At 39.0% G+C, this 15825-nt stretch overlaps 2 protein-coding genes across 4 annotated transcripts in view; one reads left to right on the top strand and one right to left on the bottom strand.

Moving 5' to 3' along the window:
• Nucleotides 1–3548, top strand: part of Kdm1b (lysine (K)-specific demethylase 1B) — a 53723-nt gene extending 50175 nt beyond the window's left edge. For both annotated transcript variants that reach the window (XM_013030437.1, XM_013030436.1), the window contains one exon: nt 2135–3548. In XM_013030437.1, coding sequence (XP_012885891.1) covers nt 2135–2218 — 84 coding nt within the window. In that variant the 3' untranslated portion in view covers nt 2219–3548. The remainder of the gene's footprint in view (nt 1–2134) is intronic.
• A 686-nt stretch (nt 3549–4234) lies between these two features.
• The window catches only part of Dek (DEK proto-oncogene), a 28807-nt gene continuing 17216 nt past the window's right edge, over nt 4235–15825 (bottom strand). For both annotated transcript variants that reach the window (XM_013030439.1, XM_013030440.1), the window contains 4 exons: nt 7569–7707; nt 7041–7189; nt 5955–6023; nt 4235–5562 (listed from right to left, as the gene is read on the bottom strand). In XM_013030439.1, coding sequence (XP_012885893.1) covers nt 5551–5562; nt 5955–6023; nt 7041–7189; nt 7569–7707 — 369 coding nt within the window. In that variant the 3' untranslated portion in view covers nt 4235–5550. The remainder of the gene's footprint in view (nt 5563–5954; nt 6024–7040; nt 7190–7568; nt 7708–15825) is intronic.

Here is a 15825-nt window from a genome sequence, read left to right as displayed (position 1 = left end):
TATTCTCCAACATGGCTATCTCGCACTGTTAAGATTAGAGTTATGTCCTATGTTTATGTTGCTTCTTGATGAGTCAGGGTTTTCATAGATCCCATTGTTGCACAGCTTCTTCTAGTTTTTTGGTAGTTGAAATGGTTCTTTTGATCCTTCGTTATTTCTCTGTATCTCCTTCCTTTCAGTGAACTCTCAATCAAGCATGTCATCTGGCTTGTTGGTTATAGCTTCTGGAGGCCCCTTTGTGCGGTCCCCTGCTCTGTTACTTTCCTTGATGTCTGTTGAAAAACTTCCTCATTCTGGTTTCTTTTTAAAATCATTAAGTAGTTGTACAAAGGACTTATTATTCAACTCCATTCTGATTTCTGATCCTGTGCCTTGTTTTGTTCCTTGTGATTTAGAATCATGTCTCTTGATAGAGTTTGCTTCTGCTCATTTTTTGGGGGGGAGAGGGGGGAAGGTCCGGTTGTGGGCCTGGGCCCTGTCCTTCAGCTATTCAGCTCAAGGCTAGGTTCTACCACTTGAGCCACAGCCCCACTTCCAGCTTTTTTTTCTGCTTATGTGGTGCTGAGGAATCGAACCCAGGGCCTCATGCATGCAAGGCAAGCGCTCTACCACTGAGCCATCTTCCCAGCCCAAATGTATTTTTTTTTTTGGCGGGGGGCGGGGGGGTCCGGTCGTGGGGCCTGAACTCTGGGCCTGGGTGCTGTCCCTCAGCTCTTCAGCTCAAGGCTAGCACTCTACCACTTGAGCCACAGCACCCCAGCCCAAATGTATTTTTTTTTTTGGCGGGGGGCGGGGGGGTCCGGTCGTGGGGCCTGAACTCTGGGCCTGGGTGCTGTCCCTCAGCTCTTCAGCTCAAGGCTAGCACTCTACCACTTGAGCCACAGCACCACTTCTGGCTTTTATTTTCTGCTTATGTGGTGCTGGGGAATTGAACCTAGGGCCTCATGCATGCAAGGCAGACGCTCTACCACTGAGCCACCTTCCCAGCCCCTGCTTCTGCTCACTTTCTTCCACTTTGTTCTTTATACCCCAACTTGGAACTCTTAGAACATCTTATCTAACACCTAACATTTTCTTCTATACTATTATCCATCTCTTTGTCCTTCTGTGGAAAACTTTAATTGCTCATCTCACCAAATAGCTTTTAAATTTTAGCCCTTTGAATGCTTTCTTCAGAATGTTTTAGCAGCAGCCTCTGGCTGTTTAACTGAAGCCACTGTTTAACTTGTTTAACTGAAGCCACTAAAGCTTTTCGAGCCTTTTGTTTTCTCTTCCCTTCCTGTCTTCCCCTTTGCCTGCTACATGTCTGAACACTGCCCCATCCTTAGATGTCAGCTTAGACATGAGTGAATCACTTCTTTAAAAGCCACTTGAATTTGCCTGTGATTCCTGCCTGTAATTCAGCTACTTGGGAGTCTTGAGGTTTGAGAACCACAGTTCAGAAGCCAGCCTGGGCAAAAAAAGTCTCTAATTAACCACCCAAAAGCCTGAGTCTGTGACTTATGTGGTAAAGTACTAGTCTTGAGCAGACAAAGTTAAGGAACAGAGCTCAGGCCCCGCACAAAAAGGGCACATGATGGTAGTTCTAGGAGAGTCCATCAGGGTCACAAATAGGATACAGAACCTTTTTTTGTATACCAGTTCTGGGGCTTGAACTCAGGGCCTGGGTACTGAGGTTTTTTGCTGAGGACCAGCACTCTAACACTTGAACCATAGCTCTCCTTCCAGCTTATTGGTGGTTAATTTGGATATGGGGTCTCAATTTTCCTACCTGGTCAGGGCTTTGAACTGAGATCCTTAGATCTCAGCCTCCTGAGTAGCTAGAATCACAGGCATGAGCCATCTGCACAGAGCTTTTAACTTTTTCCTTTGATAGTTACTACCTCATCTTCTAAAACCCATTTTCTGAGGCTTTTTAACACTGTCCACTGCCCTTATACTTAGTACCACACTACTTTGTGGGACTGCTAAATACATTGCAGAATTTGGCAAAGCAGAGATATTCAGGGGCTACTGTGATAATTTGACTTGTTACTGATGGCTGCCATCTTTATTTTAGGAGAATCTTAGTCTTAAGCTCATTTTGCCTTTGATTCACTTTGTTTACAATCTAACATGTAATTATTTTTTACAGGCAACAAATAGGCATTTCCCACAGACTGTTACTGGAGCATATTTGAGTGGTGTTCGAGAAGCAAGCAAGATTGCAGCCTTTTAAATAGAACTGGTCTGGACTCAGCTTCTGTGCCCCAAATGGGAACATGTGAAGTGCAGGTTAAACCTCTATTTCCTAAGGTGGGGAATGTTTCTCTGGATAGCGAAGTTGTAATGTTTCTAAGTGACATGATGAAAATGTCCTCACTTTACTACTCTGAAAGCACTGATTCTCCAAATCCTTCTGAGCACTTAGGTTTAATTGCATTTTCTATAGGTCCAACTAGTGCTAAAGTCTTCTGAATTTTGGAAGGCAGAATATAACCTTGAGTTGAGACCTTGGATTAGGATTCTTCCGTTTGGAGATGCCCTTCAGATTTGACATTTTGTTTAGCTGTTCAGTTTAAATCATTAGCAAGATAAAGCCATGTGTTTTTCCCTCTTTCACAGTTTATCAGTGTCTTTACCAATGAGCCTTACTACTTTTATACAGCTCCAACATCGAGCTTTTCTTAAAATTTCACTAGAATTTTCTTTTTGATACAACTCTGATGAAACTTCTAGACTACATCATATTGTATATACTTCTTCCAATTGGATATTCAAAGTATCTTGTGGCATTTTTAAATCCTTAAAATGGAAGCTTTCATTTCATTTGAGCATGTGGTATAAAATGTGGCCATCCTACTACAGGTAGAGCACATAGCTGTTCTTAAAGCCACTTGTCTTATACCATACTATAATTTTGGCAACTACTAGCAAAGAAAACTTGAATAATTTAACAACCTTCCCCCTTGTTTAAGTAAAGGTTTGTTTCTAGGAATACTATTTGCATAATCATGTCCAGTTCCTCCCAGGCAAGTCCACAGAACCATCCTTGTAAGCATTTTATAAGCCATATGAGCCTGAGAACATAGTATTTACTTTTTCCTTATTTAACAAAGAAAATATTGGTTTCAGGGTCTTCCAGATGCCTACTTTGCCAAGAAACCTGTTTACAGACTTTAATAATTCTTTAACAAGGGGGCTAAGATAACTTTAAAGCCACGTTTTCAAAATGTTAAGGTATTTTTGAAATTTAGAATTGCTTTTAAGCATAAAATCTTTATTGAATGCATGTATAGAAGTTTGATTATACTTCTCCCACCCCCAATCACAGTAAAATAGAAAGCCAGCCAAACAGCTGTGCATTTCTGAGTTAGCAGTTAGAGCATTGATAGCTAAGTGGTTTAGACTCATTGGTACTGATTAGGAAGTGTTCTGTATTAAAACGTTCAAATAACACATGTTTGAAATGGTTCACAATAAATTATTACTTGTTTTTGGGCACTTAAATTTAAATGTGAAGCCATGCTTCAAGTAGGAGAAAACCCAATAAAGGTGTATTTAATTTTCTTTCCTGTCTCAGTGACCTACTTGGACATTTTGTTCCTTAAGGAACCTATGTACTTTTGAGTTTCTCTAAATGTTTTTTGGTCTAAATGTTTTTTGGTGTTGTGAATTTTACAAACTGGGCAGTCGTGATATATACACCAGAAAGTGATATAAATAGTACTGAATAGCTGGGTATGTAAAACTGCTTAATAAAAACCAGACTTTTTCAAATGCTGTTTGCATGTGCACTTACTAAGTAGGTCCACCATCACCAAGAATTTCCCCACACCCCAATTCCTTCTCACACCTCCCAATGCCCATTAAATGGTCTGAAATGAAATGTTAACTAACTTTGAGCAGGGGTGGGGAACCTTTTCTGCCTATCACAAGTAGACAGGATGAGGGCAGCCAGTAAAGAAGCATGTCCCCATCTTATACCAAATGGCCTATGGCGTTAAGTTAACATCAAATATAAGATTTAAAACACCATTGGTGGGCTGGGAAGTTGGCTCAGTGGTAGAGCGCTTGCCTTGCATGCCTGAGGCCCTGGGTTCAATTCCTCAGCACCACATATGAAAAAAGCCGGAAGTGGTGCTGTGGCTCAAGTGGTAGAGCGCTAGCCTTGAGCTGAAGAGCTGAGGGACAGCACCTAGGCCCAGAGTTCAGGCCTCACACCCGGACCCCCGCCCCCCCAAAAAAAACACCATTGGTTTTTATTAACAAGGTTTATTCAATTAAAATAAAAGGCCAATTTTTAGGGCTGTTGTTTATTCTGTTCACTTTGTTTTAATCAAGTATACCTTTCCCTAATATCATATATATGTGTCTATGAAATATACTTTTCATGTAGTTCTTATGTAAATGTTTTTAAGCATTCAAATTTTACATCAAATATTTGTCATAAGCAGCATATTAAAATTTAAAGAGTAACTTAAAACACAAAATTCTTTTAAATTTGGGGTAGTCCATATTTTTCACTTAGAATCCTGATTGGCTGAAATTTAAAACCTGTTACCAGCCTTTGCGTTAACAGCCCTGATTCCACAAATAGTAAATTTCTCCATTAAAAATATTAAAAACTTGAGAAATACTATTGTCCATACATTTTCTGGCGTTACACCTGGTACTTTTATCATAATTACAAAGGTGGTCAAAAGCAGTTAAAAATCAGTTCACTTACTATAAGCTAAATGTGTATACTTAATCCTACTCTTTCCCAAGTTTTTGTGTTGATTTTGGTCTGACAATATAAAACATAGGACACTTTTGTACGTACTTAATGACACTTTCAAGGGCAAAGCAGAACTAGAGAGCTTGAGCGTTCTAGTCACTGAACTCTGCCCTCCACTGCTCCATCATACCATCTGGCTGAACACTGACATTTCATAGTTTAATACAAGTGCAAAGATACCTACCTACATGAGTTTAAAAATTGATCTGCACAAAAGAAATAAAAAAAAGTTATATACAACAAATTGGATTTGAAAAATACAAAAATATTTCTGTCATGCTGACAATTTCATATATATACACATGCAGAAGTTCCAACTCAGTTTTCTGGAGTCATTGCTTGTGTGATTTAATATGAACACACTGTCACTAAGTTTCCACGCTGACAGACGAGGTGTATTCAAAGTATTTCCTATACTAAATACTGCAACAGTCTCTGCATGTATAAATGCCAGTTATACTAACCTTTGTTCTACGTGATTAAAAGTTACGTCTTAAGCAAGCCAACGTTAGTGCACTAAAACCCACAACGGTTCAGCAATCTATAACCTTATATAGAGAAATCCAAAATGTACAAAATACAGCTATAAAAGCAAGGAACAATTAATGCCATGCAAGATTTTAGACTAAAAACTGCATAGAAATGCAATTCAAAACAGCAAACTCAAATATATGTAACAATAAAAAGGTCAACACATTTTACAAGGATTTAGAAAAGGAGATACATTCTCTTTGCTGGTATAATAGTATATAAATCAGATCTTCAAATCTAAAGGAACAAGTCAGCTGTCCTCAAGAAATTAGCTGTAACGAAAAAGAAACACTATTTTACCATATACAGCATTTTACCATATACAGCAAATACTATCAAGTACACATAAACCCTAAAAGCTTATTCCCTTTCTTTACATCTTACTACTGGCCTTGGGAAATCAGCTGGGATTACACAGAACTATAGCTACTGCTGGTCAGGAAGTGGCCCTCAAGCTGTTGCCTGCCTAAGGAGATACCAACTCACCAGGTACCCAATCTAATCTGCGCTCAGTTTCTGTCACTGACTCTGAGCTTTACTAAATGTATCTCCACGTTTAATATTAACAAAATCTTAGGATCAGATATAGTACTTTGAAAATATAGTTAAGATGCATTATTTTTGTTTTCTACATCCAAAATAAATATGCTAGGAAAACAAATACCTCTTTTACAGTTGTTTTAATGAAGTCTTTTCTCTCAGTTAAATCATAAGCAGGATAATTTTCATATACCTATAGTAGAAGAAATATTAAAAATTCATTTAAAAATCATATTCAAGAGTTAAAAAAATATTCTGTAATCAATTAGAAGGCCTTTACAAAAGCATCAATTAAGAACTTCCTGAATAACAGCTACCCTATTACCAAGAGGAAAGGTGCTCTCTCTCTCTCTATATATATATAATCTAAGGATGCATCAACAACTTTTCAGATTAGACCAGGTACCCATGGCTTGAGCTTGCAGTCTTAACTACCCAAGAGGCTAAAGGTTGTTTGGATCAGTTTCAGGCCAGCCAAGACACTTTTTCATCTGTTACCTAGTTATCACGAAGCCAAAGTAGCCAGACACTGATGGCTATTTGGGAGGCTGAGATCTGAAGATCCCAGTTCAGAGCCTACCTGGGCAGGAAAGTCTGATATTCTTCTCTCCAAGTAATCACCAATAAACCAGAAATGGAGCTGTGGTGAGCCTTGAGCCAAAAGAGCTCAGGGACAGTGCCCTGGCTGAGTTCAAGCCCTACCACCCCCCTAAAAAGGCCTAAAGTAACTGGCTCTTGCCCAGATGCATGCTTGGACAGTAAGCAAGATCCTATCTGTAGAAAAAAAATGTGAAGAGCTAGATACTAGTAGCTCATGCCTGTAATCTAATCAGGAGGTTGAGATCTGAGGATAGTCCAAAGCCTGCCCAGGCAGGAGAGTCCATGAGATTCTTATCCCCAGTTAACCAGCAAAATGCAGAAGTTGGGCTATGAAGAGTACCTGTCTGTTGTGCAAGAACAAGTTTCCAGATCTAAAAAAAAAAGATTCCTATGGAGTTTGAAATACATGAGTTTAAATTATGTTCATCCCGACTTTATTAAATCTAATGTTCATAAAAGAATTCCATTAAGTTGAGACTAGCAACTGTAAGAGTGACTTGACATGTAGTAGTTCAGCAAATATTTAATGAATACACAAAATGTAGTGTCATATGAAAGAATGGGTGAAAAACTTCCAAGGCAAAATAATACTATCTAAACATTTAATTACCTCTTTACAAATTTGCTTCATTGTGACTTCTTCCAAGTTAGCATTGGCCAATAATTTCTTGACTGTTTCCTTTAGCTCTTCATCTGTAGGTGGTTTCTTCAATTTTTTAATTAAAGGTTCATCATCTGAACTATCCTCAGATTCACTTTCTAAAAGGTATTAAATGTGAATAAAAATTTTTCTTACATAGCAAAAACTAAGAACATAAACTCTTATTCTCAAGTGAATATTAAGATACTACTCCCCATTATAAATCACTATTTAAAATAACTTTAAAAACAAATTTCCCAAAACATGCATTGAAAAATAGATTACTTCGAAGGATTTTTAAAATCTGGCATGCTTCCATTCAATGTTCTTGAAATTCACTGCTTCCGCACGTATTTAAACATATATATATATATATATATATATATATCTTAAACTGCTGATGTATTTTTCGCAATACTGGTATTGGAACTCAGGCCCTTATGTTTGCTAAGCAAACTGAGTCTCACTCCAGCCCAGCAAGTATCACAACTAACATACCTTTCTTCGAACTGTTTTGATTCTTCTTAGTAGTGCTGCTATCTGCCTTCTTAACATTAGCACTTTTCACAGACTTTTTACTTTTAGATGTAGCTTTTGGTTTAGGTTTTTCTCTTTTAGAGGTCTTTTTTGGTGGCTGCTGAAAAAGAAAGGATTGATGAGATGTATTTTTATTTATCTACTTCTATGCCTCTCAATATTAGGGAAATTGAATACTGAATTTGCAACCCTCCTGCCTCAGCCTCTAGAGATGGCATTACAGGCACGTAACACCACCACACCCACCTTAACTTTTGTGTGTATGTGCCAGTACTGGGCTTGCACTCTAGGCCTGGGCACTGTCCCCGAGCTCTTTTGTTGAAGAGTAGTACTCTACCATTTGAGCCATACCTCTAATTTCAGCTTTTTGTGGTTAAGTGGAGATTAGAGTCTCTTGGACTTTCCTGACAGGGCTGGCTTTCAACTGCGATCCTCAGATCTTAGCCTCCTGAGGTGCTAGAATTACAAGTGTGAGCCACTAACACTTTATTTTTTAAGTACAAGTCCTTTAGACTGAAACATAGACTCATTTTTTCTAAAAATTAGATGAGCTCAGAATCTCTTAAAATGGACAACTAACGTGTTATCTAGTAACAAAATTTCTAAAACACTGCCAATATACAGCACAAACATTACAGAATAGGATGTATCACAGTTTATGGAGGCCAGCTGTCCACTTTCAATATCCAGCCTCAGTACATCTCTAGGCTGTATTTTCCTGATTTGTGAAATAAGGGGCACAGAAGCATAGTTCTAATGGAAAGGAAATGAACTAGTGAGTGGAAATGCTTTTACTAATGCCCTGCACATTGCACACATTCAATATTAGCTATTGTTTCTGTTGGTGCTTCCTTTTGTAGTGAAAAAAAAAAACCCCATTTTACTACTCAAATGTTAACTTCACCCTAGTAATTTGAAGTTTGAAAATATTCTTTAAAAAGCAGGACATACACGAGATCCTACATTCACTAACCATGATACATCATGCTTACTCATTACATTATGTTAAATATGACCTTAACCTACAGATATATGGATCGCTATAAGAACAAGTTAACAGTGGGTGCCAATGGCTCACATCTGTAACTCTAACTACTCGGTAGGCTGAGATCTAAGGATCACAGTTCAAAGCCAGCCTGGACAGGAAAGTCTTGTGAGACTTGTATTTCCAATTAACCCACCACAAGTGTTAGTGGAGCTGTGGCTCAAGTGGTAGAGCACTAGCCTTGAGCTGAAGAGCTGAAGCACAGGCCGAGTTCAAGCCCCATGACTGACAAAAAAAAAAAAAAAAAACTAATGCAATAGTTAAATTTTTGTGACAAACTTAAGGTATTGGTTTCAATTGATTAGTGATGACTTGGGAAATAATGTAAATTGAACAGAAAAAACAAACTGTCACTGAAAAGAGTATCATCTAAGCAGAAGATAACTGAACTCACATCTTACACTGTGGTTCTTCTGCAGCTATTAAGAATCATAATCTCCGTGAAATGTGATTCTTAAGTATAGGCAACTTTGGAAACTGAGGCATCTCAAAGATGTAAGTACTTAGGTACGAGACATGTATTAGTAAAGGCAGACATGGGCCATCAGTTGTAGTAGGTAACAGAAAAGGCAAGTTAAACCATACCCAGTTTCATTTCTTCTGTTGATGAAAATATTGCTTGTGATCCTAAACCAAGCTCCAAAATCACTTCTAAAGCTTTTACAATACCAACTTGATGACTCCATACTCCATGGTTCACCATTTTGTGGAAGAGATTGTCATGCAGTAAAAATACACGTGGGCTTCACAAACAAGTGATCAGAACCCAACACCTCACTAATTCTGCATTTTCAAGCATATCATACAGCCTTCTCCTTGCCAGCTTCTTGCTCTAAATCTGGGGGTAACAATGGCATCTCTCTGAATACTCTCCTCTATTATTTACATCTCTCTGGCATTAAGGCACATTTTATTATTTATGTAAAAAATGCCTTACGGGATACACAGCAGCACAAGTCCAGCTGGTGTGCCCCAGGCTGGGGACTGGGAAGCCAGAACCAGGCCTGGGGATCTGGTGCCTGAGCAACACAATCAACTCCTGAAGCTGAGCAGAGGGGGGGAAAACAGGGAACTGCACCCCCTATGAAACACACCCATGACAGCAAAAGATCTGGGTGTCCAGGGCAAGAGACCTAGAAACCCAAACCCCACCAGAACCCGACCTATATTCCAGGCCGGGAATTGGACAACTCGGGCCACCTGCACCTGGTAATAGTCAGGAGTTCAGGCTGGTAAGTGGCTCAGCGGTAGTGCTTGCCTTGTGTGCTTGAGGCCCTGGATCTGATTCCTCAGCACCACATAAGCAGAACGGGCCAGAAGTGGCGCTGTGGCTCAAATAGTAGGGCGCTAGCCTTGAGCTGAAGAGCTGAGGAACAGCACCCAGGCCCAAAGTTCAGGTCCACAACTGGCCAAAAAAACAAAAACCAAAAAAACCCATCAGGAGCCCATAGCAGACTCCAGCAACTGGGAGAATACATCCAGCACACTCGATCTCGCCAAAAGCACCTGTAGGAGTAAACAGGAGCAGTCCTTCTAAAGGCGGGAACGGCCAGTGATCTACAGCAGAGAGCCGAGAGCCCTATGTGGGTCAGACCAGCAGCTGGAGGTTGACCCCCAACAGAACCGAGACCAGGTACAGACTCACTCCACCGGCCCAGAAACAGCAATCAAGCAGAGACAGACACTTATTGACCAAAACAAAATTTCAGATTAGTCTCCAATAATCCCTGAATCCCCATGCAAAAATCAGAGAAAAATTACAAGGTTTATCAACACCCAGGATAGCAAGCTACCCCCAAAAGCCAGCAGCCACCCAGGGGAGAGCCCCAGTGGGAGCAAAGCAGGAATGGAGGACAAAAGCTACATCGAAGAGATGCTGGAGGCAATGACTCAAGAATTAAAGTGAGAAACCAGAAATTTAAAAAGAACACAGGGACGAACTATCCAAAGAGATGCAGGGTGTCAAACAGGAGGTGCATGCAAAAATAGAGGCAGTACACATCTCACTAAGAGGTGAGATTAGTACAAAAATAAAGGCAGTACATACCTCACTAAAAGGTGAGATTAGTACTTTGAGAACCAACATTGAATCCATAAATGAGTCCATTTCCTCCATGCAAACCACAATGGAAGCCACAGTTAACAGAGTGAACGAAATGGAATTTAGAATGTCAGATACAGAAGACAGAATACACCAACTGGACCAAAAAAAAAAAAATCACAGGTATGGAAAAATCACTTAAATTATTCCAAAGGGAAATCCAAGAGCAAGTGGATAGTGCCAAGAAATTTAACCTTGGTGTAATTGGAGTGGACGAAGGTGAGGAATATCAAAGCAAGGGAATGCAACACCTATTCAAGATTATCAATGTATATTTCTCCCATCTTAAAAAAAAATCTTACCTCTCTAACAGAAACATACAGAACACATAAGAAGCAGGATCCCAGGAGAAACACTTCTAGACACATAGTAAAAATAATAGATGTGAATAATAAGGAAACAATCTTGCATGCAGCAAAAATGAGCTATACTACAATGGGAAAAAAATTAGCATCACTGCAGATCTCCACACAGACACTGAATGCAAGAAAGGCCTGGGAAAATACCATCCGAGTCCTGAGAACCAATAACTGCCAGGCCAGACTGATATACACAGCAAAGCTAGTGTTCACATTTGATGGAGAATTGAAAATTATTTTTTCAATTCTAAAAAGACTGACCTTTATTTTCACTACAATCCCAATCAAAAGTTTTTTTTTATTGTGAAAATACTGGAGAATTGAAAATTTTTAATAGTACAGAAAAACTAAATGAATTCATAAACAATAGCCAGCATTACAAAGAATACTAAGAGGGGGAACACAACCTGAAGAAAGTAACCAGGAACAGGGACTGCACCAGACAGGTATTAATAGAAATCTAACTTAGTAATAAGCATAGGAGGAAAGGAAAGAAGAAAAACTTAGGAAAACAGGGAATGACAGAGACCACAATGCATCTCTCTATAAGATCCTTAAATATTAATGGTCTTAATTCACCAATCAAAAGAAAAAGAACTGCAGACTGGATCAGAAAACATGCTCCATCCATCTGTTGCCTTCAGGAGACCCACCTCTCAGCCAAACATACAAACAAACTCAGAGTGAAGGGGTGGAAAAGGATCTGCCAATCAAATGCCCCCAGTAAGAAAGCAGGTGTAGCTATCCTGGTATCTGACAAAATAAACTTTTCATTAAAATCAATACAAAAAGACAAGGAAGGACACTACATTATTAACACAGCGAACAATCCAAGAGGAGGACATTACCGTTATCAACTTATACTCCCCAAACATTGGAGCACCCAAATATGTTAAGGAAATACGCTCAAACCTACAGAATAAAATAGATCCCAATACGATAATACTAGGAGACTTTAACACTCTCCAAAGGACAGGTCTACCAACCAGAGGATTGGCAAAGAAGCTATCGAATTAAGTGAGGCCTTACTTCAAGTGGAACTAACTGACATGTACTGAGTATTTCACCCTAAACACAGTACACATTCTTCTCAGAGCTCATGGACCTTTCTCCAAAATAGACCATATCATAGTTCATGCAAGGAACTTAAGCAAATACAAGGGGATTGACGTAATCCCATGTCCTATCTGACCACAGTGGAATCAAGCTACTTCTCATACTGCAGAAATTACTCAAATACATGGAAATTGAACGGCACACTTCTAAGCAACACCTGAGTAACAGAAGAAATTAAAAAGTTCCTACAATTCAATGAAAATGAGGACACATCATAAAGAAACTTGTGGGACACAGCAAAAGCAGTCCTGAGAGACAAATTTATCACCCTCAGTGCCCACATCAAGAAAATAGAGACAGACCAAGTAAATAATCTCACGTTGCAATTAAAGCAGCCAGAAAAACATGAAAACACGAAACCTAAAGTTACTAGGCGAAGCCAGATAATCAAATTAGGAGCAGAATGATAGAAAATAGGAAAATTATAAATAAAATTAATAAAAAAGCTGGTTCTTTGAAAAAATAAGTAAAATTGATATACCTTTGACAAGATTAATTAAGAGAGGAAACCCAAATTAACAAGATCAGGGATGCCACAGGAAAAAATCGTAAGTACCCAAGGTATCCAAACAATTACAAAGGACTATTTTCAAAAATTATACTCTCTAAAGAAAGAAAACCTAGCAGAAATGGATGTATTTTTAGAGAAATACAAGTTGCCCAAACTGAGCAAAGAAATTAAATAAGCCAATATCTTACAACGAGATACAGGAAGCAATCAGAAGTCTTCCAACAAGGAAAAGCCCAGGACCAGATGGATTCACAACAGAATTCTATAAGACGTTTAAAGAACTAATTCCCATATTCCTCAAGCTCTTCAGAGAAGCAGAGGAGGGAGCTATCCCAAACTCATTCTACAATGCCAATACCATACTCATCCCCAAATCAGGCAAAGTCCCAACCAAACAAGAGTACAGATCAATCTCCTTGATGAACACAGACGCAAAGATCCTTAACAAAATACTAGCTACAGAATCCAGAAACACATTAAAAAAAGCATACACTACGACCAGGTAGGCTTCATCCCAGAGATGCAGGGATGGTTTAACATACGTAAATCAATAAATGTAATCCAACACATCAACAGAGCCAAGGTCAAGAATCACATGACTATCTCCACAGATGCAGAAAAGGCTTTTGATAAAATACAACATTCATTCATGTTAAAAGCTCAGGAGAAAATAGGAATAGAAGGAACATTCCTTAAAACAATAAAATCATATATGACAGACCAATAGCCAATATTATACTTAATGGGAAAAACTACAATTCTCCTAAAATCAGGAACAAGGAAAGGATGCCCACTTTCTCCACTCCTCTTTAATATAGTCCTGGAACCCTTAGCCCGGGCAATAAAACATGAAAAAGACATTAAAAGGATCCACATAGGGAAAGAAGAAGTTGAAACTATCCCTTTTTGCAGATGATATGACACTATACCTTCATGATCCCCAAAACTCCATCCCAAACTCTTAGAAACTATAAACCATTTTGGCAAAGTAGCAGGGTACAAAATCAACCCACAAAAATCAGTAGCCTTCCTGTACACTGACAATGTACAAGCAGAAAGGGAAATAAAGGAAGCAACCCCATTCACAATAACCCCCTCAAAAATAAAATATTTAGGAATTAACCAAAGATGTAAAAAAACTATTTAACGAAAACTATAGAAACTTAAAGAAATTACAGAAGACACTAGGAAATGCAAAGACCTTCCATGCTTTTGGATAGGCAGACTTAATACAGTGAAAATAGCAATACTGCCAAAATTAATATACAAATTCAATGCAATTCCTATTAAAATCCCAATGACATACATTTCTGAAATACAGAAAGCAGTTCAAAAATTCATATAGAAAAACAAAAGACCTAGAATAGCCAAAATAATTCTAGGCAAAAAAGACAACATGGGAGGGATCTTGATGTCGGACTTCAAACTCTACTATAGAGCCATAATAACAAAGACAGCATGGTACTTGCACAAAAACAGACCCCGCAGACCAATGCAATAGAAGATCCAGAAATAAAACCACATGCCTACAGTCAGCTGATATTTGACAAAGGAGCCAAAGACATACAATGGAAGAAACACAGCCTCTTCAACCACTGGTGCTGGGAAAACTGGGAGGCCACATGCAGAAAACTAAAAGTGGACCCCAGCCTATCACCATGCACTAACAACATCAACTCAAAATGGATTAAAGACCTTAACATCAAAACTGAATCTCTGAAAACTACTGCAGGACAGAGTAGGAAAGACACTTGAACTTATAGGCACAGGCAGGAACTTCCTGAATAGAGTCCCAGGGTCACAACAAATTGGAGAGACTTGAAAAATGGGACTACCTTAAAATAAAAAGTTTCTGCACAGCTAAAGACATAGCAACCAACCTAGAAAGACAACCAACTGGGAAAAAATATTTACCAGCAATATATCAGACAAGGGGTTAATATCCAGTATATACAGGGAACTCAAGAAACTAATCCCTCCCAAACATAACAAACCAATTACTAAATGGGCAAGAGAACTAAAGAGAGACTTCTCAGAAGAAGAGATAAAAACGGCAAAGAAACACATGAGGAAATGTTCACCATCCCTAGTTGTGAAGGAAATGCAAATCAAGACACCCCTGAGATACCACCTTACCCCAGTCAGAATGTCCCACATCCTCAAGTCAGCCAACGACAAATGCTGGAGGGGATGCAGAGACAGAGGAACCCTATTACACTGCTGGTGGGAATGTACACTTATACAACCACTGTGGAAAGCAGTCTGGAGGGTCTTCAGAAAACTAAATATTGACCTCCCTTATGACCCAGTCATACCACTGCTAGACATCTATCCTGAACAACAGGAACCAGTATACAAGGACACATGCACCTTCATGTTTATTGCAGCACTGTTCACAATAGCCAGGATATGGAAACAACCCAGATGTCCCACCACAGATGAATGGATCCAAAAATTGTGGTATCTATACACAATGGAATATTATGCAGCGATTAGAAAGGACAAAATAATGGCATTTGTACGGAAATGGATGGAGCTAGAAGAAATCATGTTGAGCAAGGTACAAAGAGACAAATGGCACATGGTCTCCCTGATAAGTGGTTGTTAAATCCAAAATGTAAGGTGGTATCACAAAATTAACAAGACTTAAGAAACAAAGGACTTGCACTCATCTGGTCGAATCACTACTAAATTAATATCCCCATGCTGCTGATCACATATATGGTATATATGTGCACACCAGAAGGAAACCAGGAGGATGACACAGAACTAGAGGGAATCAGGGAAAAACATACAACAGCGGGACCCATTAGCTGCACAGGACAATTGACCAAAATGAACTAAGCAACTCAATGGCAGCGATGGGAGGGAGGGAACAAGTGGGAAAGAGGGAACAGCTGATGCTATGCAAAACAAAAGAAATGTGCATATCACCCAATGTGGAAGAAATAACTGTATTGCAAAGCTCATAGAACTCATGAATGTTATAGACCACGACAGACAATTTGCCCCATGAAAGTTAGAATGTTTGTGACTTTAACTAATCATCACTATCCCACAATACTGTGAAACTTGGGAAATTATGT

Source organism: Dipodomys ordii, unplaced genomic scaffold (assembly GCF_000151885.1).
Source record: "Dipodomys ordii isolate 6190 unplaced genomic scaffold, Dord_2.0 Scaffold130, whole genome shotgun sequence".
NCBI classification, from domain to species: Eukaryota; Metazoa; Chordata; class Mammalia; order Rodentia; family Heteromyidae; genus Dipodomys; species Dipodomys ordii.
The sequence above is the reverse complement of the archived record's forward strand: the minus strand, read 5'-3'. Positions and strand labels throughout refer to the sequence as shown.